The sequence below is a fragment of the Octopus bimaculoides genome, chromosome 27 (genome assembly GCF_046866305.1).
Source record: "Octopus bimaculoides isolate indiv1 chromosome 27, ASM4686630v1, whole genome shotgun sequence".
Lineage (NCBI taxonomy): Eukaryota > Metazoa > Mollusca > Cephalopoda > Octopoda > Octopodidae > Octopus > Octopus bimaculoides.
The window spans coordinates 7,523,807-7,545,843 of record NC_142954.1 but is presented as its reverse complement, the minus strand read 5'-3'; the positions used below and the strand labels follow the sequence as shown (position 1 = coordinate 7,545,843).

General features: G+C 38.0%; 1 protein-coding gene across 2 annotated transcripts; it reads right to left on the bottom strand.

Annotated features, from left to right (window-relative positions):
* Nucleotides 1-362: 362 nt before the first annotated feature.
* On the bottom strand, nt 363-15,874 carry LOC149130840 (peptidoglycan-recognition protein SC2-like). Of its 2 annotated transcripts, none has more exons than XM_089343125.1 (6): nt 15,734-15,874; nt 8,686-8,922; nt 6,834-6,888; nt 4,683-4,889; nt 2,298-2,411; nt 363-1,165 (listed from the first exon to the last, which is right to left on the bottom strand). In XM_089343125.1, the coding sequence occupies exons 2-6, from the start codon at nt 8,920-8,922 to the stop codon at nt 963-965; spliced, it is 816 nt and encodes a 271-aa protein (XP_089199251.1). In that variant the 5' UTR covers nt 15,734-15,874; the 3' UTR covers nt 363-962. The 2 variants fall into 2 exon arrangements, with proteins under 2 accessions (XP_089199251.1, XP_089199252.1); XM_089343126.1 differs by lacking the exon at nt 15,734-15,874 and adding an exon at nt 12,183-12,287.
* Between the last annotated feature and the right edge of the window lie 6,163 nt (nt 15,875-22,037).

The following is a 22,037-nucleotide window of genomic DNA, read 5'->3' as shown; positions in this document are numbered from 1 at the left end:
ATTCACCAGACCTTGCACCAACTGACTATCACATTTTCTAGGCATTAGACAACTTTTCGCAAAGAAAAAACTTCAAATCTGAAGAAGATGCAAAAACAGCCTTTCGTGATTCCATCACCTCTTGCTCTCCAGAATTCTCTGCTGCAGGCATAAATAAGTTGCCGATAAAATTGTTAAAATTGTGTTGATAATTTAGGTGCATACTTTGATTAACTGCATTGCTTTCAGTTGATAAAAGGTGTGTGTGCATGTGTGTGTGTGTGTGTGTGTGTGTTCTGTGTGTGTGTGTGTTTTGTGTGTGTGTGTGTTGTGTGTGTGTGTGTGCGTGTGTGTGTAAGAGTAGAATAGAACAGGACAACAAGTAGTTTCAGTACTTTTATTTATAACGACATCACAAATTACATAGTTTTTACACATGTTTCATTTGCAAACATTAGTATGTTATGCAGTAATCATTATGTGGATAATTGAAAAGCAACACTGAAATGCCAGATCTTCAGAAGAGGGAACTTACATTTGTGTATATATTGGGGACTACATTGTCAACCCATTGTTACATGCATTCTCATATATGTGTGTATATATTTATATAAATGTGTGTGTGTGTGTGTGTGCATGTGTGTGTATGTGCATACAGAGTTTGCCAAAAAACTGTATATACACTTCAAGGAAGGAAAATTCTGTGTACATATTCAACTTGTATAAGTAGCTCTATAAATATAGATACCACTTTTGATGTTTTATCAAATTGTGATGACAATGAATAAACTACAATAACACTGAATTAAAATATCTTTGCAGATTTTTCCTTTCCTGAAGTGTGAATACATTTTGGGGATGGACTCAGTGTGTATATATATATATATACACACACACACACACACACACATATATACACATGCATACATGAATATCTAAGTATAGGTATATAATAAAAAATGTCTTAATTTTAATATAATTTTTTATTTGAAATGGGGCCATTTCTTTATGATATTATACAAATTGGTCCCTGGGCATTGTGTGCTTCCCACATCCCTATGCCCTTTAAGGATATAATTTTGACTGATTTGTCCCTTGCTGAGTGCACAGCTAATCATTCTCCTCAACGATCCTAGTGCCTTTTCAGTGGGTCTCTCATTCTCAAAATTGCCCAGCAAACAAATTGCTAGAGGAGTGAAACAGAAATCTTTGTAAAATATTAAATTTATACATAATTACAAATATACATATACACATACATACATACACTTAAGACAGTGGGTTTGGGGCTTTGAGTTAATTTAACTCTTATCTTTAGCAAAAGCATTACTAGTCAGTACCCTCTGTCACTTTTATGACCTCCATTAATTTTGCCTTTAAGTTCTAATTGCTAATAAACCACCATTTTACATTATTACTGATACACAGTAATAATGTAAAATAAAATAATAGCAATGATAACCTCCCAGGGGCAACAAAAATAATCTACCTATCGGGGATAATCAATAGTCATTAAAAAATAAATTAATAATTAAATTAATAAATAAATAAATAAAATAAATTAATTTAGTAGACATTCACAGGAGAGCGGTAGCAATAGAAAAGATTAAGGAGTTACCTCCCCTGTATATCATAATCAAAATAAATAAAGACAGCATGGCGGAAGAACGGTATAGTTAAATAATTTTTAATAATCTGTTATGATCGATAATTGTGTTTTTTGGTAATTTGTTCTGATGGAAGCCATTCCTGAGGAAGTGCCAAACGTCAGACATCCAACGGATCAGTCGCTGGATAGAGTTGAGCACAGAAATGTTGACATCGAATGGTAAATAATTAAATAAATGGAATAAAAATCGGTCGTGTTGAAGGTCTCTATCCTTTTAAACATACAAATTTGAAACCTTGGAAATATAAACAATGAGAACGACCCTTAAGGAAGCTAATCAATGATCCTTTGGGGTGAAGTCTTATGCTATATTGGTAACGATTACAAAATTTACTGGAAAATTATATATATATATATATATATATATATATATATATATATATATATATATATATATATATACATACATACATATGTATATATACTTGATATCCTGTTGTTTATTTTGATTTTAGTCACCAAACTTTGGTGTGTGCGGATGATACCAAACTGATTTGATGCTCCAACTTCAGTACCTAATGCAACAGAATCTCAATTATTTCTACACACACACACACACACACACACACACACATATATATATACACACTCACACATCCATTACAAGCACACTGACAAAGATAAAAGAGATTTATGAAAAAGGACTTACCAATTGATTTAGGATTATAGCTTTTAGCATGAACACCACGTATGGACCAGCCACGGCCTTCATAGACAGCACCGTTTCCACCAATCAGGAAGTTGTAACCAATATCCCCAAAGTCTTCATATGACAATAGTACATGCGATGGTGATGGTATAGGTGAAAGAAAACAACAAAAAGGAAATGGATAAGTGAAAAAAAAAAACGGAATATAAAGAAAAAAATTTAAAAGTTCTCAAGAGTAGCACCCAGTTCCTGTTTTAGGGTTGATATACTCTTTTACTCTTTTACTTGTTTCAGTCTTTTGACTGTGGCCATGCTGGAGCACCACCTTTAGTCGAGCAAATCGACCCCAGGACTTATTCTTTAGAAGCCTAGTACTTATTCTATCGGTCTCTTTTGCCGAACCGACCGCTAAGTTACGGGGACATAAACGCACCAGCATCGGTTGTCAAGCGATGTTGGGGGGACAAACACAGACACACATACATATATATATATACATATATACGACGGGCTTCTTTCAGTTTCCGTCTACCAAATCCACTCACAAGGCTTTGGTCGGCCCGAGGCTATAGTAGAAGACACTTGCCCAAGATGCCACGCAGTGGGACTGAACCCGGGACCATGTGGTTGGTAAGCAAGCTACTTACCACACAGCCGCTCCTTCCCAATTGGGAGAGACTTTTGATTCCAAATTCTTGCTTTATAGGTTGAGATATCAGAGAGTTTTAACAACAAAACATACTATTCAGATTTAGTGTGTGTATATATATATATGTATATATTTATGTGTTGGTGTTTGTGTCTGTGTTTGTCCCCCTCACCATCGCTTGACAATTAATGTTGGTGTGTTACAGGGATGTCCCTGTAACTTGGTGGGTCAACAGAAGAGACTGATGGAATAAGCACCAGGCTTATAAAGAATAAGTCCAGGGGTCAATTTCTTCTCCTAAAGGGCGGTGCTACAGCATGGTCACAATGAAATGACCGAAACAATAAAAGAATACACACACACACACACACACAGAGGATGTCCCAGAATTAACAATCTATTTCAATGATATAGGGCAAATTTTTTAAAAAACAAAACAGAACTTCAAGTTTATTGATACCAAAACAAATAGATTTATAAAGCATGTGTCGAAGCTTTATTGGAAATTTTCAATGTGTGTTCGGTCTGTATCCCTGCAAATTTCCAATCTCTCCTTAGTGTTGCAAAACACATTTTGAAGCATTTCAAGAGTCATCTCCTGCACTGCTCACGGAATGCATTCTTTTAAGTTCTGCTAAATCATTGCTCCATCGTGGGGATGGAAGTAGAGAAAACGAGTGCACCCAAACTGAGAAAAAGCTGTCGTGGACAGATAAGCAGGATCCAACAGGAATGAAAATATTCTAGTGGCGCGAAATTATAGCCGCCATTGAGGAAGTACTATTCTGCGCATATGCAAGGGACTTCACCACCGGAAGCTCCTCGAGTGCGCATGTGTAGTAAAACTGGTACTTAAACAGTGAGTTTCACTTTCTCAGCGAGTTGAGCCTGAGACCGTTGACGTGACAACACCTCACTCCTCCACAAAGCACTCTTCACCTTGATGCCTTCGATGGTGATAGCTACTTGCTTCTCTGGCAGGCATCAAGGAAGCCCTTAACCTTCCAATACCAAATTACAACTTAATCAAAGGCTGCTAAGCTGAATGACAGGAATTGTGAAACCAAGCATCATCATAAATAAAACCTTTTTATTATGTTGTTAATTGTTCTAATGTCTCTTCATATATAATGCTGTTGAAAGGTGATAGAGCGAGACTAAAGTCTCTATGACAACTATTCACTATTTACAATATAATTATCAAAAAAATTATAAAATTTATACATTCTTAACACATATTGATTTCAAATTTTGGCACAAGGCCAGCAATTTTAGGTGTGGAGTTAAGTCTATTACATAGACCCCAGTACTTGACTGGTACTTATTTTATTGACTCCGAAAGGATGAAAGGCAAAATCAACCCTGGCGGAATTTGAACTCAGAACGTGAAGGTGGGTAAAATGCCACTAAGCTATTTGCCCAGCATGCTAACAGTGCTCTCAGCTTGCTGCCTTGTACCTTTAATGCATATCAAACATGATAAACATAAATAAAAGGGAGTTTCTAAAACAATTGTCCGATTTTACTTTAATACAAAGTTAATTCTGGGACACCCTGTATCTCCTTTGAATTACCTATATACTCATCTTATCTTACATGTACACACTCATAAACACACACACACACACACACACACACATATGTACACTTATATGCTCAAACCATCCAACCCATGCTAGCATGGAAAAGGGATGTTAAATGATGATGAGGAGGAGGATATCTGAAGATTTACTTACTTTTATTATCAATGTGATAGTTCTGGATACCCCGCACTCTCGAGTCACAGTCCTCAGTTGTGAAGCAGCTCTTAGTAGCTGAATGATGGACAACGAGATTCTCGACAGGGACGTTCAGTTTTGTCGCTGATCCGGTTGTTCTGGCTTTCCATTGAGACCGACTCCGTATGCTTGGGCATGAATTGTACTGCGGCACTCTGGCCACATCTCATGAAAAAATAAGAATGAAAATAAATAAGGAAAAAAAAAAGATAAAAAAACACAATAAAAACGATAGGCGTGACTGTGTGGTAAGAAGCTTGCTTCCCAATTGCATGGTTCTGGGTTCAGTTCTACTGTGTGATACCTTGGGCAAGTGTCGTCTACTTTAGCCTTAGGCCAATCAAAGCCTTGTGAGTGGATTTTGTAAAGGGAAACTGAAAGAAGCCTGTCATAATCTGTGTGTGTGCTTGTGTCTGTTTGTCTCCATTACCACTTGACAACAGGTGCTGGTAAGTTTACATGCCCATAACCTAGTGATCCTTGTTTCTTGTGAGTACACCCTGCCACTTCACCATCTCTCTCCTGTTCTGTCTTATATTTTTGCTGTTTTCTTCTCTCTCTCTCTCTTCACTCGCTCTTCCCTTTGGGTAGCCATGTATCTCCTCCGCAGCAGCATACCTAATTCTGCCCTCATTCTTGGTTGCACTGTCTCTCTCTTCTCACCCCACACTCTCTCTCTCTCACACTGGGTAACCATGTACCTTTTCTATAGCAACACACCTATTTCTGTACCCTTATTTCTCTGTCACATTCTAACCTCTCATCATCTGATACCAGATACCTCCTCCAATGCCCCGTCCATTATAGCAAGAAGCTTGTTTCTACCAATCTCTTTCCTTCTCACCTTCTAACCTTTCATCCTCTGACATGAGTTCTCCTCCACAAATGTCCCTGCCCCTCTCATAATTCCTTGTTTTGCTAGTTACTTGATGACCCTGCCAGTGCTGGTGTCCCGTAAAAAGCACCCAGTCCACACTTTAAAGTGGTTGGCTTTTGCAAGGATACCCAGCTGCATAGAAATCCTGCCCAAAACTAACCTCACCTGTGCTAGTGCCATGTAAAAAGTATTGAGTCCCCTCTGCAGAGTGGTTGGAAGGGCATCAACATCACCACAACCATCATCACCATAATCATGTTCACCATCATCATTTACGACTGCCAAAATCACTACTAGTGGAGGTGCACAGCTTAGTGGTTAGGGTGTTGAACTCATGATTATAAGATTGTGGTTTCAAGTCCTGAGCCAGGTGATGCACTGTGTTCTTAAGCAAAACGCTTCTTTCACATTGCTCCTGTCCAATCAGCTGGCTAAAGTGAGTAACCCTTTGATAGACTGTGCACACAGTTGTAGTGCATCATTGGTGCAGATTTTTTAACCTCCATTTTGCTTTTTTCGATTAGAATACATTTTGGTAGTTGTCGGTACCTACTCTTGTACATGAGTAACTTTAGTTAAAATGAAGAACACTTCTCATAGAAGTACAGTTACATGAGAATATACATATGAGTATATTAATTAGAGACACAAAAAGCAGATTTGAGTGAAATATATGCATGTATGATCATATTTAATACGTTCATGTAAATTTGGATGTGGAAAGACATCTTTCCATCCATATTGTCTCTGAAGAGACAAGGATAATGAGGATGATCAGGTGGTGGTGATGGTGGGGCCGCTATTACAGCACATTTCTGCATCCATCATCTGTCAGTATTTGCTTGGCTCATCCTGGGCAAATCTCTGAGCAGTGTCCCAGCCACACTCCATCTCTGCGAGATTCTTTTTTGTCTGCCATGACCATGTAGTATATGTTAACCAACACAAGCCGTCACCAAAAGGCCTCAGGCATTGTCCAAGTTTTGCAACTACATAGCAAGACAGGAAAGACCAGAGACCTGAAGATCTGAAAAGTTGTCCTGCTCAGAATAGTTCAAGCTGAATTGCATTCTGCTTCATTCTGGTGACGATCCTGTCTTTTATCTCTTTTTATACTCAATGTCTCTTCACCTTTTTCAGTTTTTTTTTTCTACTGTTCATGTGACAATGTAGAGTTCTTCTTCAGTGGAAATTTTGAAGAAAATGGTAATATTTGATTTGGAATTACTTACAACTCATAGGACACAACTTAGCTTCGAGATGATTTGCCGGAATTATGAGTTTGTCCTGAAAATTTCAAAAGGATATTGCAAAACAACAACAATAAAAGTAATAATAATAATAATAATAATAATAATAATAATAATAATAATAAATGCCCGGATGCAGTACCAGGCAGTGGCTCTCATGGCTTCTGATCTTAATTGATTGGAAGTGTTATCATGTACATTGTTTTGTCTTGGTATAAAAAGATGGGCTACAGCAAATATTCTGCTCAATACCACAGATTTGCTTGTCAGTTGTTTGACCTTAACCAGTTGAGCATGTCTCTAAGTGGCTGACAATATGTGCATCTCTGATCATGAGCAGAAGTAGTGGGGGAACATCATAGCCATGTGTTGAGAGGAATTCTTTGGGGTTCGAATAATTCACCTTTGGAAACATGGGCGTTTTGCTCAACATCCTTAAACAAACCTTATTCAGGGACCTTTTGAGCAGAATGGGCTACTCGACCTGAAGAAAATTCTAACTGGGCCCCACCTGCGAGGTCATGTTCTGTTTATCTTGATATGAGATCACCATGTCACGCACATATGGTTGTGATGCATGTGCCTGGTGTACCCTTATCAAACAGGTAATCATGATGGGTATATTGGGTTTCATATATTTGTACCCCAGTGTCACTTTGATGGCATGCACTGCTCTCTCACTCAATAATAATAACAATAAAACTAATTTCTTTTATTGGCCACAAGGGTCCAAGACATGGAGGATAATATCAAAGGACAACTTACAACTCACAAAAACAAAACAAAATAAAGATTACAAAAACAAAACCCAATGGGGGAGTGGGTTTACATTGGATGCTCATACCCTCAACTAATCACCTATAGAAATCTTGGGTTGTTTTGTGCAGCTGGTACAATACAGTCAGTGCCTGGCGACGTTCTACATGCCAAACGCCCAACATTGGCCTATATTTGACCCATGACTTTAGCTGTGTCAATGAGATGAGCTGCAGAAAGCCGTGTTGCACGAAGGACTCCCACACCAATTCACCTTTGTTCACACCATTGCAGTGATTTAGGTATTTCTGTAGGAATGAATCTTTTGTGGACCGAATAGTGACTGGTGATGAGAAATGAGTTCTCTATAAAAATGTCAAGGACCGAAGACAGTGGGTAGGGAAAGGAGAAACACCAAGACACCAGGTTAAAGAAGTTTTTCACCTATGTAAGGTGTTGTGATCTGTTTGGTGGGATATGAAAGGTTTAGTCCACTTTGAACTTTTAAACCCAAACCAAATGATAACAAAGGAGATCTCCTGCCCCAGCTTGAGTGGCTTAAGTCAGCGCTAGAAGAAAAACGACCATCTTTGGTTTCAAGATGAAAGGTGTTCTTGCATCAGGATAATGCTTGGCTACATACAGCGAGGACGACATTCCAAAGGTTGGAGCAGTTTAAATGGGAAATGATATCCTACCATATTCGCCGGACATTACCCCATCTGATTATCTTTTATTCCACTGCCTTCAAAATCATTTGGATGGAAAAAATATGAATCTGTAGAGGAGGTCAGAAAAGTGCTGGAGGAATATTTTTCATCACGGACAAGTGAATTTTGGAAGAGGGGCCTTGCAAGTCCACCAGATAGATGGAAGAGCATTGTAGAAAATGAAGGAGAGTATATTTTAGATTAAAAAAGAACTTTGTTCTTAATTTTGAAAAACAGAAGAAGTATAAAAAACAGCATTATTTATGGGATGAACCAATAGTAGTAGTTCTAAGCAGATTTTATAAATGATGAATAAATAGATAAAACTGTTGACAAGTGGCACGAAGAAATGTAAAAACGTTCCTTACCCCGTTTCTTCCGAGAGCAAAGACGTAGGAAGATGTAGTCCGAAGTGATTTGAAGCACTCTCCTCTTCTGAAATGCGCCCCATATATAAATCTACGTCTAAAAGAACTCCAACGTGCTGCAATTATTTTCACTTTAGTACAGACACACATACCAGTAAATGCATTAGAAGGTTTTGCCTTGAAAGCCAATACCAGAAGAATTAATGGTAGCAGGAATTTTGTGATGTTGGTTGCCATCTTGATTTTAAAGAGACAAACATTTGAAGAATAGCAATTAGTTAAAGTTCATTATAAGTATAAATACACAAAAGATGATTGCCTCATCCTGTCAAATGATAGCCATCTCACATCCAGTTAGGTTGTTCTGATATACTCTCATACATACCTGCATATGCACAGATATCCATTATCATAGGACTTCATAAAATACAAAACAGATCAAAAAGTGAAATGATATTGATACACTTGTGTGTCATTGAATTGAAGTGACAAAAGTTTTTCCAACACCTGCCACTCTCGGTTGCCATAGTAAGTTCCAGTGACAAGCATTGAAAGATGATTGGTAACTAGTTTGACTGCAAGTTCTATGACAGAGTATCATTTTCTTGGAGGAGTTATCTTCTCCTTGGCTTTGCCAGGAATAACAGGAACCTCCTCTACCACTGGGAAATCTGTTTACCCCAAAGACAGGAACCAGACTGGAACTACCATTTCAAATCAGAACAGACTTAGGAGTAATGGTAATTAGGGGGTTGACTCCATACTCCCCAAAACTCCAGAGCTCCCAGACTGGAGCAGAAACATACATACATACATACATACATGTGTGTTGGGCCTCACAAAGGCAAAGTGGCTGAGTTCCTTTCGAGTGTTGGGCCTCATGGAGGCAATGACCAAGACCTTTGGCATTATGTCATGCTTGAGAAGACGCCCCATCAAGCCGAGCAGAATCACAATGGTGGCAGATACTGGTGTCGTGCAAATTGGCACCCGTGCTGGTGGCACTTAAAAGTACCCATTACACTCTCAGAGTGGTGGGCATTAGGAAGGGCCTCCAGCTGTAGAAAAACCATGGCAAATCAGACTGGAGTATAGTGCAGCCTTCCAGCGTGCCAGCCCGGTCAAACCATCCAACCCATGCCAGCATGGACAACGGACGTTAAATGATGATGATGATCATGATACATACATACATGTATATATATACATACATTCATACATACATACATTTATACATGCATTCATATATACATATATATTCATGCATTCATATATATATACAAACATACAAAGTTATCTAAGAAAAGTTACATAAAAAAGTAAATGAGCAGCTAAATTATCTATTAGCAAAAAGCTTTGATATTCATTTAAAAAGATTATAACCCAGTAGAATTTCTGATGCTTTCAATCACCCCCAGAATGGCAAAAGGGTCAATTAGTTCAGTTTTCTCTCTACTTTCCCCAACTTTGAAACAGATAAGAAGAATATTATCATTCTCAGAAAAGAGAAACCAACGCTTAAGCTGAAAATCGAAACCGAAGTGGGCAGCAAGGAATGTCATTGTTATTTTGATTGAAAGAATTATGAATAGTCTGAGTGAATGACGAGATGACCCATTCTGAATAAATTTTTCTATTTCCCATGACTTTTAATTTGTCAGTATAAGAACACATTTTCTCAGCTTAGAAGTAATATTGTAAACGAATATCACTTTCAAGTGATGTTCAAAATGAAACCATTTAATTGTATAGGTGTTAGAAGTGAAGGTGTAATTAAACCAATGATGGAAAAAAAAAAAAAAAACAGCATTTGTTGCTGTTATGTTTCAAAACAGTGCATTGTAGGGGAGAAACTATTTTCATTTTTTAGACTCCCCATATCTCAAAGCATATAGAATACTACACTTTTCATGTTGGACTGCATGCTCTAATTTCCTAGTTACCTTCTGCAACTGGTGTATATGTGTGTGTGTGTGTGTATAATGTAGCAAATTTATAAACAAGGGTACAAAATAGTACCAGCATGTCTAGAAACAAGAGTCAAAAACAACTCAATGAGTCACATATGTGGCTAACTGAGTCATTTCTGATTCTTGTTTCTCGCAATGTTAATACTATTTTGTAGCCTTGTTTATATATATAGAAAAGAAAGTTACTTTATTCCACACAGGTAGAAATATAGGGAAAATAAAAGTTGAAAATGCACCGAAAATAGGTGAAATATTTCTTTTATTATTATATTTAAAGATTTAACCAGTTTCCTTGGTTACACTGATTCTCAAAAGGTTGAAATAGAAAGATGGGGCTGATGTTGCAGCCGTCTTGCTCCTGACTAGTGTTTGAAGCTTTCCCCTTTTTTTATAGGGAGTTCATAACTTAGATTAGTATATGTTTTGAATAGGACTTGATTTGCAAAGGACAGTCACATGACTGGTCTTAGAAATTTTTGTATATATGCACATTTCCATACATATGTATAGGTGTGTGCATATATATATATATATATATATATATATATATAATCTTTCTTAACCCTTTAGTGTTCACATTATTCTGCCAAAATTGATGCTTTTTTATCCACATTGCTTTGAACTAATCATGCATTTTCTTGTAGCTATGAGATTTTGATAAGGTAGCTGCTAATTTTTAAAACGATATTGTAGGGTTGGTGTGAGAGACCAGATCTGGCCAGTTCTAACATAAAACAGGCAGGATACTTATGGCCGGTTTAAATGCTAAAGGGTTAAATGTAAAAATCTAAAACTTTGGAGATATATATATATATATATACATACACATACATACATACAGACATACATATATACATACATACATACATACATACACACACACTCACACATATATATATACATACATATATATATATATATATATATATATATATATATATATATATATATATATACATATATATATATATATATATACATACATACTTATATAAAATCCATTTAAATGGAGTTGCATGAAACAATCGTCCTGCATTATCTCTGGATATCCTTGTTGCTTATTTTGATTTTAATCACCTTATTTTCAAATTGTATGGATAATACCGTACTAAATTCTGGTGCCTCAACTTAAGTACCATATTCATCAGAATCTAAATTTTTACATATATATATATATATATATACATATATATATATCATCACCATCATCATCATCATCGTTTAACGTCCGCTTTCCATGCTGGCATGGGTTGGACGATTTGACTGAGGACTGGTGAAACCGGTTGGCTACACCAGGCTCCAATCTGATTTGGCAGAGTTTCTACAGCTGGATGCCCTTCCTAACGCCAACCACTCCGAGAGTGTAGTATATATATATATATATATATATATATATATATATATATATATGTAACGATAAAAAATTGTGTAGTTACCAATTGTAACCGGTAAGATTTGAAATAATTGCATATTGTAGGATGCAAAAGATGGAGAATGAAGGAAGTTTTTAAGAAAGTATTTATTTACCGTTACGTCTGGTACCTGACTGCTTTGGCATGTTTATTGTGGGTGGATGCTCTTCCTAATGCCACCACTTTACAGCATGGACTGAGTGCTTTTAAGGTGGCACCGCATGGTGGCATAGTTTCAACGACTGGATTTTAATATTTCAATGATGTTTATATCCTTGTGATTCTATAGACCTTGGTATAAGTTGGCTGGGAACCTGGGGCCCCACCAAAATTGCTCCCAATTGGGTCCTGCACCTCCTAAGACCAGCCCTGTGTGCACGTGTGTGTGTGCGTGCGTGTGTGTGTGTGTGTGTATGTGTGTGTGTGTGTATGAAGGTGTGTCTGGATTGCTCCTTATCGTCATCACGACTTCATTGAAATATCACAAAATTGATAAATCCTACACAACAGAACAAGAGCAAGTGTCATGAAAGACACGTACGAAGAAGAAGTGTCACGAAGAAGTGTCACGAAGAAGAAGTGTTATGAAGAAGTGTCACGAATAAAGTAGTAAACAACAAAAGCAAGGATACTTGCACTCAAAAATACAACACACACACACACACACACACACACACATGGTCACCTTCCCCTGTCAGTTGAGTAAAGTATCATTCAAACTGATCTTTATTGGTAATAAAACTTAATTTGCAACACCTGTGCGTATTTATCAGCTTTGCTTTTGTTGGTAATTCTTATCAACAACTTTTCCGGTGATCATGATTTGAGAAGACATACAGCAGTATGCTAAAGATTGGACATAATCTCTCGTGGGCAAGAAATGCAAAATAAAATTTATTATAAACAACACAAACACTTTGTAATTTAATAGCTGTCAATGTGATACCTGTTAAACAGAAACGATTTTTATTTAATGAAAATTTAATAAAATCTGATCATAAGTAAGTGAAATTAAGCTAAATACAACTAAACTGAAAACCTATTTCTCCTGGCTATATCGGCGATTCTGAAAACTTTTGGGTGCGAATTTTACATGAGTAGAAGTCTTTTTTTAAACAAATTTTATCCTGAAAATCACCTGCGTAAATTACGCAGGTGTGCAAATTACATGAGTTTTTATGGTAGTTTTCACATTTATTATATCATATTATATTATATTATATTATATATATATATTTGTAATTTCTTCTTTGTGATATAATCTTGGGAAAGAATATATTTGCAGCTGAAAATAGCTTTATACCATCCTGTCTATCAATTATATACCCATATAATGATGCAATGACTGTTTGTGTATAAAGCTTGAAACACGTGTACTGCGGAATCCTTTGTGTTCTGTTTTCATTTTACGTTTTTAATTTATATATATATATATACATATATATATATGTGTGTGTGTGTGTGTGTGTGTGTGTGTGTGTGTGTGTGTGTGTGTGTAGGATCTTGCAGGCATGAAATGTATTTGATCCACCATAGCCAAATTTAAATTAACAGCTCAACAGAACTTTTGTTGTAATTGTTTTGTGAACTGACTTTTATTTTTTCTGCTGGTTTTTGTTTTTTCTTCCTCATTTATGGGTGAAGTAAAGAATATAAGCGCCATGGAAGGAAAACAGACAGGAAGCTACGCTGCGGTAACCAGTAAAGGCCTGGCAGAGGAAGTACTGCAGGTCCATGAAATCCAACTGAAAGACGCAATTTTAAAAAGTTTAACGCCTTATTGAAGACGGTGGGGGACAGCCTGGGGGACCCCTGAAGGAAATACTGGAAGAAGCAGAGAAGAGAACTGTAATTTACCGAACATTGAATATGCTAACAAAGAAGGTGGAAATAGCAGCAGAGGATGAAGTAGAAGAGTGCCTTCAAGAAATAAAAAACAGACAGGTGGGCATTTGTACCTTCTTATTTCTTTATTGCCCACAAGGGGCTAAACATAGAGAGGACAAACAAGGACAGACAAAGGGATTAAGTCGATTACATCGACCCCAGTGCGTAACTGGTACTTAATTTATTGACCCCGAAAGGATGAAAGGCAAAGTTGACCTCGGTGGAATTTGAACTCAGAACGTAATGGCAGACGAAATACCGCTAAGCATTTCGCCCGGTGAGCTACCGATTCTGCCAGCTCGCCGCCTTTTGTACTTTCTTACTGCGGCAAACATGCGGCCAAAGTAAGGATAGGTAGAGTGCCCCCAGAAATCGACGAGGCATGGCTGGTAGCAGCCATCCTATATAATTCAGAAGAGGATGTGCAGATATTAAAAATATCCCAAACAACGGAGGTAAATTGCTGGAGGATATGGACTGGAGGTTCTGGTCCATATTAGCCTGTCAGACCTCCATAAAATAGCAGAGGAGTTGGTGCTTGCGGATGACATGAGACTGCGAATCGTTGTGGAGGGGAGACCTCCAGTATGCTGCTCTTGTGAAACAAGGGGACACATGAGAGCAAAGTGTCCCCAGAAAAGCGAACAGGAGGAGGTGGAGGAGAGTCGGGAAGAAGCGACTGCAACTGCAGAGGAGGAAATGGAGGAGTATAGGTAGAAAGGAAGAGAAACAATGTGGAGTCTCCACCTAAAAAGTAAAGAAAGGTGGAGGAAATTAAGAATGGAAAAAGAAAAAATGAGGTTCCAATGGAGGAACGAACGCAGAGACCGGAACCTTCAACTGGTAAGGAGGAAGAAAGACGGAAGAAGAGACTTGAAAGTGAGAAGGGGCACAGAAATATTAGCAACAGAGGTGGAGAGTAAGGGGCTACAGCCGAGAAAGCCACCGGACAGGAAACAGGAAAGAGTGATGGTTTGTTACCGAAAGAGCATGGAAATCATCATCATCATCATCATCATCATCATCGTTTAACGTCCGCTTTCCATGCTAGCATGGGTTGGACGATTTGACTGAGGACTGGTGGAACCCGAAGGCTACACCAGGCACCAATCTGATTTGGCAGAGTTTCTACAGCTGGATGCCCTTCCTAACGCCAATCACTCAGAGTGTAGTGGGTGCTTTTATGTGCCACCAGCACGAAGGCCAGTCAGGAGGTACTGGCAACGGCCATGCTCAAAATGATGTTTTTTACGTGCCACCTGCACAGGAGCCAGTCCAGCGGCACTGGCAACAATCTCGCTCGAAATATATATATATATTATTTACATTTGATGGATATTTGTCCTCATCTTTTTTGTTGTTAACACAACATTTCGGCTGATATACCCTCCAGCCTTCGTCAGGTCTCTTGGGGAAATTTCGAACCTGGGTTCTCATTCCTAATGATGTTACTATTATTATATTATTATTATTACTATTATTAATCAGGTCGCTGCCGTGAATCGAACTCGGAACCTTGGGGTTAGTAGCCCGCGCTCTTAACCACTACGCCATATGCCCGTTAACAACAAAAAAGATGAGGATAAATATCCGTCAAATGTAAATAATGTAAATAATTCCTCATCTCTTAAATATAGAACTGTAATATGTATATATATATATATATATATATATATATATGTGTGTGTGTGTGTGTGTGTGTGTAGGGATGATCATTTATAAGTAAATGAAAGTAATTGAGAAGTAAATAAATGCTTAAGAGAAATGATAATATCAAACCTTGAAAGTGTTGTTCTTGCTTGCTTTGTTGTTTCAGTAGAGCTGACCTGGTTGTAGTGAAGGCAGAAATGGGGATTGCTATTTATATGTTGTGACACTTGCACAAATGCACGCACATGTGCATGCGCATGCACAGATACACACACGTAGGCACACACACACACACACTGAAACATGCAGATAAAAACCACTTGAAACAATTGTGTCCCCACATAGTATGTGTCTACATATGTAGGCATTTGTGTGTGTGTGTGTGTACACACAACCAACACACTCACACACATATATGCACATACATACATACATACATACATACATACATACATACGTACATATATATACACACAACTTCTAATCGAATTATATATATATATATATATATATATAGGCGCAGGAGTGGCTGTTTGGTAAGTAGATTGCTTACCAACCACATGGTTCCAGGTTCAGTCCAACTGTGTGGCACCTTGGGCAAGTGTCTTCTACTATAGTCTCGGGCCGACCAAAGCCGTGTGAATGGATTTGGTAGATGGAAACTGAAAGAAGACCGTCGTATATATGTATATGTGTGTGTGTGTATATGTTTGTGTCTGTGTTTGTTCACCCAACATCGCTTGAGAACTGTTGCTGGTGTGTTTACGTCCCTGTAACTTAGCAGTTCGGCAAAAGAGACCGATAGAATAATTACTTGGCTTACAAAGAATAAGTCCTAAGGTCGATTTGCTCGACTAAAGGTGGTGCTCTAGCATGGCTGCAGTCAAATGACTGAAATGAGAAAAAGAATAAAAGAAAAGAATATATATATATATATATATATATATATATATATATATATATATATATATATATATATATATAATTCGATTAGAAGTTGTGTTAACTTTATGAAGGGATAGTTTTATCATAGGAAATATTCGTATATATTTTTTTCAAGTACAACTAAACAAAATCGAACATGCATAATTGTGTATGCGAGTCTATGAGTATATGCATATGTAAGTGTGCGTGTGTGTATGTACTTATGTATGTATGTATGTGCCTATTTATATGCACACCTTTTGCATTCTTATAATTTATTTCCATTAAAATAATTCTCAATTGGGAAAGTTTGAAAGAAGTTGATGGTGAGATTTACAGAGCATATCAAGAAGTGTGGTTAAAGCTTGGAAATGGCTAGCAATAAGAAGCAACACTGGAAGAAGCTTCAATATCAAAAACACCAAAGATTTTAAGAGGTCTTTTTGCTATTATTCTCAAAAATTGTAAAGGAAGTAATCCTGCTGAACTGTGGAATAAGTTCAGAAATGAACTTGCTGAAGATTTCAAGCAAGAAGTTCAGTTCAGTAATCGTGAGCAAGATATTGGTTTCACTGATGCGATATACAACGTGGCTTTGATTGAAATAGAAGATCGAATTATTTCGATGGGAGGGTTAATCTATAAAAAGTTTAGGTCTTCCACTAACTAATAAAGGGGATCTTAACAGCCTGTCCACTAAAATAATGTGGGAAATTTCCTATGACATGGAGGAACTGGCCATGTACTTAAATGATACTCTTCCCAAGCTTCTACCTGATCGATGTGGTGCATGTTCTACTGTCATAGAATGTATTAACAGTAACACATGAGGACTTTATTTCTTAGATGCTCCAGAAGGTACTGGGAAAACATTTGTAATTAAACTCCTCCTGGCTAAAGTTTGTCAAGAAAACAAAATAGTTTTAGCTACTGCTATTCCTGGGATTGCAGCAAGATTATTACCTGGAGGTTGGACAGCCCATTCAACATTCAAGTTACCTTTAGATTTATCGGATATTTTCAATCTAGTAGCCACACTCATCAATTAATTTTCTTTAACTAAACACTTTGAAACTTCAGATACTGGTACAATATGTCACATAGAACAGGATTTACTCTTAGCATTGTCAAAGTGTTTACTTACAAAAAATCAATTAATCGATGTGGCTACCAGATTGAAATGATCCGATTTATCTAACAAAGATCCAGTTTGTAATATATCTAAAAATTCTGGAATGGGTGAACTAATACAAAGATGTCACTTAATTGTCTGGGACGAATGTACCATGGCCCACAAAAATGCTTTTGAATCTGTTCAATCCCATTGCTGGAATCTTGGGCAAGTGTCTTCTACTATAGCCTCGGGCCGACCAAAGCCTTGTGAGTGGATTTGGTAGATGGAAACTGATTGAAGCCTGTTGTATATATGTATATATATATATATATATATATATATATATATATATATATATGTGTGTGTGTGTGTATGTGTGTTTGTGTGTCTGTGTTTGTCCCCCCAACATCGCTTGACAACCGATGGTGGTGTGTTTACGTCCCCATAACTTAGCGGTTCGGCAAAAGAGACCGATAGAATAAGTACTAGGCTTACAAAGGATAAATCCTGGGGGTCGATTTGCTCGACTAAAGGCAGTGCTCCAGCATGGCCGCAGTCAAATGACTGCAACAAGTAAAAGAGTAAAAGAGTAAAGTGTATGTCATGTGTATTTATATATATATATATACATATATATATATATATATATATATATATATACATATGTTGTTGTCATGTTTGTATGGAAAAATGTATGTGTGTGTAATGAGTTTGTTTATGTGTGCGCGTGTATGTATGGGTTTGACAATTATTTATCAAGTCACAATCAGTTTTATTCATTTCATGTAATTCATGTAATCCTATACATTTGTTCCATATTTGGGTTGTCCCCAACTAAAGTGATACTTCTGCTCAACCCAACAAAATGAAGGCCAATGCAAAGCTCGAATTATCCCAGCATTTAACCAGGAACTACTTAACAGCAGCATGCAAAGATGTAGTACAATAATGGTAGTGGTGGTGGTGGTGGTGGTGGTGGTGGTGGTGGTGGTGGTGGTGGTGGTGGTGGTGGTGGTGGTGGTGGTGGTGGTGGTGGTGGTGGTGGTGGTGGTGGTGGTGGTGGTGGTGGTGGTGGTGGTGGTGGTGGTGGTGGTGGTGGTGGTGGTGGTGGTGGTGGTGGTGGTGGTGGTGGTGGTGGTGGTGGTGGTGGTGGTGGTGGTGGTGGTGGTGGTGGTGGTGGTGGTGGTGGTGGTGGTGGTGGTGGTGGTGGTGGTGGTGGTGGTGGTGGTGGTGGTGGTGGTGGTGGTGGTGGTGGTGGTGGTGGTGGTGGTGGTGGTGGTGGTGGTGGTGGTGGTGGTGGTGGTGGTGGTCATGACAACAACAAAAGCAAGGATGATGATGATGATGATGATGAAAAGCATTGTTGTTCTTCTACAGACAGGGGGAGCTACCAAATATTCTTTTCTTTTCTAGGTACAAGGTCCCAAATTTTTGGTGGGAGGGGGCCAGTCAATTAGATCGACTCCAGTATGCAACTGGTATTTAATTTATCGACCCCCAAAAGGATGAAAGGCAAGGTTGACCTCGGTGGAATTTGAACTCAGAATGCAGCTAAGCATTTCACCCGGTGTGCTAATGTTGCTGCCTTAGAATCTTCCAAATATTAAAAGCAGCTCAAGAAAAGAAAGAAATCATGAAGTAACCAGGCGATTTGGAATTGGTGAATGAAGGGTTAATTTGTGGCATAAACAACAGGAAATACTGATTTAAAATTTTGGTACAAGGCCAGCAATTTCAGGAGAGGAGATAAATTGATTGCATTGATCCTAGTGCTCAACTGATACTTAATTTATTGACCCTCAAAAGAGGAAAGGCAATATCAATACGATCAGTATTTGAACTCAGAACATTTACTTGGAAGAAATACCTTTTGTACAGCACAGTATCAATTCTGCTAGCTCACCACCTTAATGAGAGAAAATATTAACCCTTTCGATACCAACCCAGCAGAAACCACTTCTGGCTCTGTAGTACTAATGTCTTGTTTTCATAAGTTCTGAATTAAAATCTTCCACCAAACCTTAGTCACAATTTATGTTCCTAACACTAGCTTAATGATAACTAAGTTATTTTACTAAATTCTTTGTTATATTCAAAATTAATTGAAAGAAACATAAAGCATCTTAAAAGAAATATGGTAACGAAACGGATAAGAACTACATTGAGAAATTAACAAGTGTTTTTATTAAAAACAGCAATTTTCCTGAATTTGAAATAAAATTTCATAAATATTCTTAGGTATGGGTGTGGCTGTCTGGTAAGAAGTTTGATTTCCAACCACATGGTTCTGGGTTCAGTTCTGCTGTGTGGCACCTTAGACAAGTGTCTTCTACAACAGCCCCAAGTGAAACAAGGCTTATTAACTGGAGTTGGAGTTGGAGTTGCTAGACAGAAACTGAAAGAAGCCTGTCATATATGTGCATGTGTGTGTGTGTGTGTGTGTGCATGCTTATGTGTTTGTGTGTGTGTTTGTTACCCCATCATCAACTACTTGACAATCAGTGTTGGTTGCCCATTATACCCATCATGACTACCTGTCTGATAAGGGTACACCAGGCACATGCATCATAACCATATGTGCGCGACATAGTGATCTCATATCAAGATAAACAGCGCATGACCTCGCAGGTGGGCCCCAGTTAGAATTCTCTTCAGGGTGAGTCGCCTATTCCACTCAAAAGATCCCTGGATAAGGGTTGTTTAAGGATGTTGAACAAAACACCCATGTTTCCAGAGGTGAATTATCCAAGCCTGAGTTCAAATTCTGCCAAGGTCAACTTTGCCCTTCATCCTTTTGGTGTTGATAAATTAAGTACCACTTGAGTACTGAGGTCAATTCTCAAGTACCTCCTCCCAACAGCAACTACACCAGTACTGTCAACAACAAAAACATCCCCCATCACTACTATCACCACCACCACTACTATCACAGACACCATCTTCACAAAAACAACCCAATTCACATGCACAACTTTCAGATTGCACATCTCAACATCAGCAAAACACTTTGAACTACACAGCAACAGGCACCAACAATAAAAACTTGTTGTTGTTGTTGTTGGCACTCCGTCGCCTACGATGTCGAGGGTTCCAGTTGATCCGATCAACAGAACAGCCTGCTCGTGAAATTAACGTGCAAGTGGCTGAGCACTCCACAGACACATGTACCCTTAACGTAGTTCTCAGGGATATTCAGCGTGACACAGTGTGACAAGGCTGACCCTTTGAATTACAGGCACAACAGAAACAGGAAGTAAGAGTGAGAGAAAGTTGTGGTGGAAGAGTACAGCAGGGTTCGCCACCATCCCCTGCCGGAACCTCGTGGAGCTTTTAGGTGTTTTCGCTCAATAAACACTCACAACGCCCTGTCTGGGAATCAAAACCGCGATCCTATGACCGCGAGTCCGCTGCCCTAACCACTGGGCCATTGCGCCTCACCTTAGTAATAATAATGATAATAATAATCCTTTCTACTAAAGGCACAAGGCCTGACATTTTGGGGGAGGGGACGAGTCAATTACATCGACCCCAGAGTTTCACCGGTACTTAATTTATAGAACCCCGAAAGGATGGAAGGCAAAGTTGACCTCGGCAGAATTTGAGCTCAGAGCATAAAGTCAGATAAAATGCTGTGGAGCATTTTACCAGGCATACTGACAATTCTGCCAGTTGGCCACCATAATAATAATAATAATAATAAAAATAATAATAATAATAAAAATAATAATAATAATAATCCTTTCTACTATAGGCCCAAGGTCTGAAAATTTGGAGGAGGGGACCAGGTGATTAAATCGACCCCAGTGTTTCACTTAATTTATTAACTCCGAAAGGATGAAAGGGTATGTATGTATACATGTAGGTATATATGAATGTACGTATGTATCTCCGTATGTATGCATGTATGGGCGTATGTATGTACGTACATACATATCTCTGTATCTATGCATGTATGTACGTACGTACGTACGTATGTATGTATGTATGTATGTAGGCATGCATGTATGTATACACGCATGTATGTATGTATGTATGTAGGCATGCATGTATGTATACACGCATGTATGTATCTCTGTATGTATGCATGGACATATGTATGTATCTCTGTATGTATGCATGCATGTACATATGTATGTATGTTTATATGCATGCATGTATGTATATATGCATGTATGTACCTACGTAGTATCCAAGTATGTATGCATGTACGTACGTACGTATGTATGTATGTATGTGTGTATGTATGTATGTATGCATGCATGTATGTACGTACGTATGCATGTATTTATGCAGGCATGTATGCATGGACATACATACATATCTCTGTATGTATGTATGCATATACATATGCATGTATGTATGCGTGTATATATACATGTATGTCTGTATGTACGT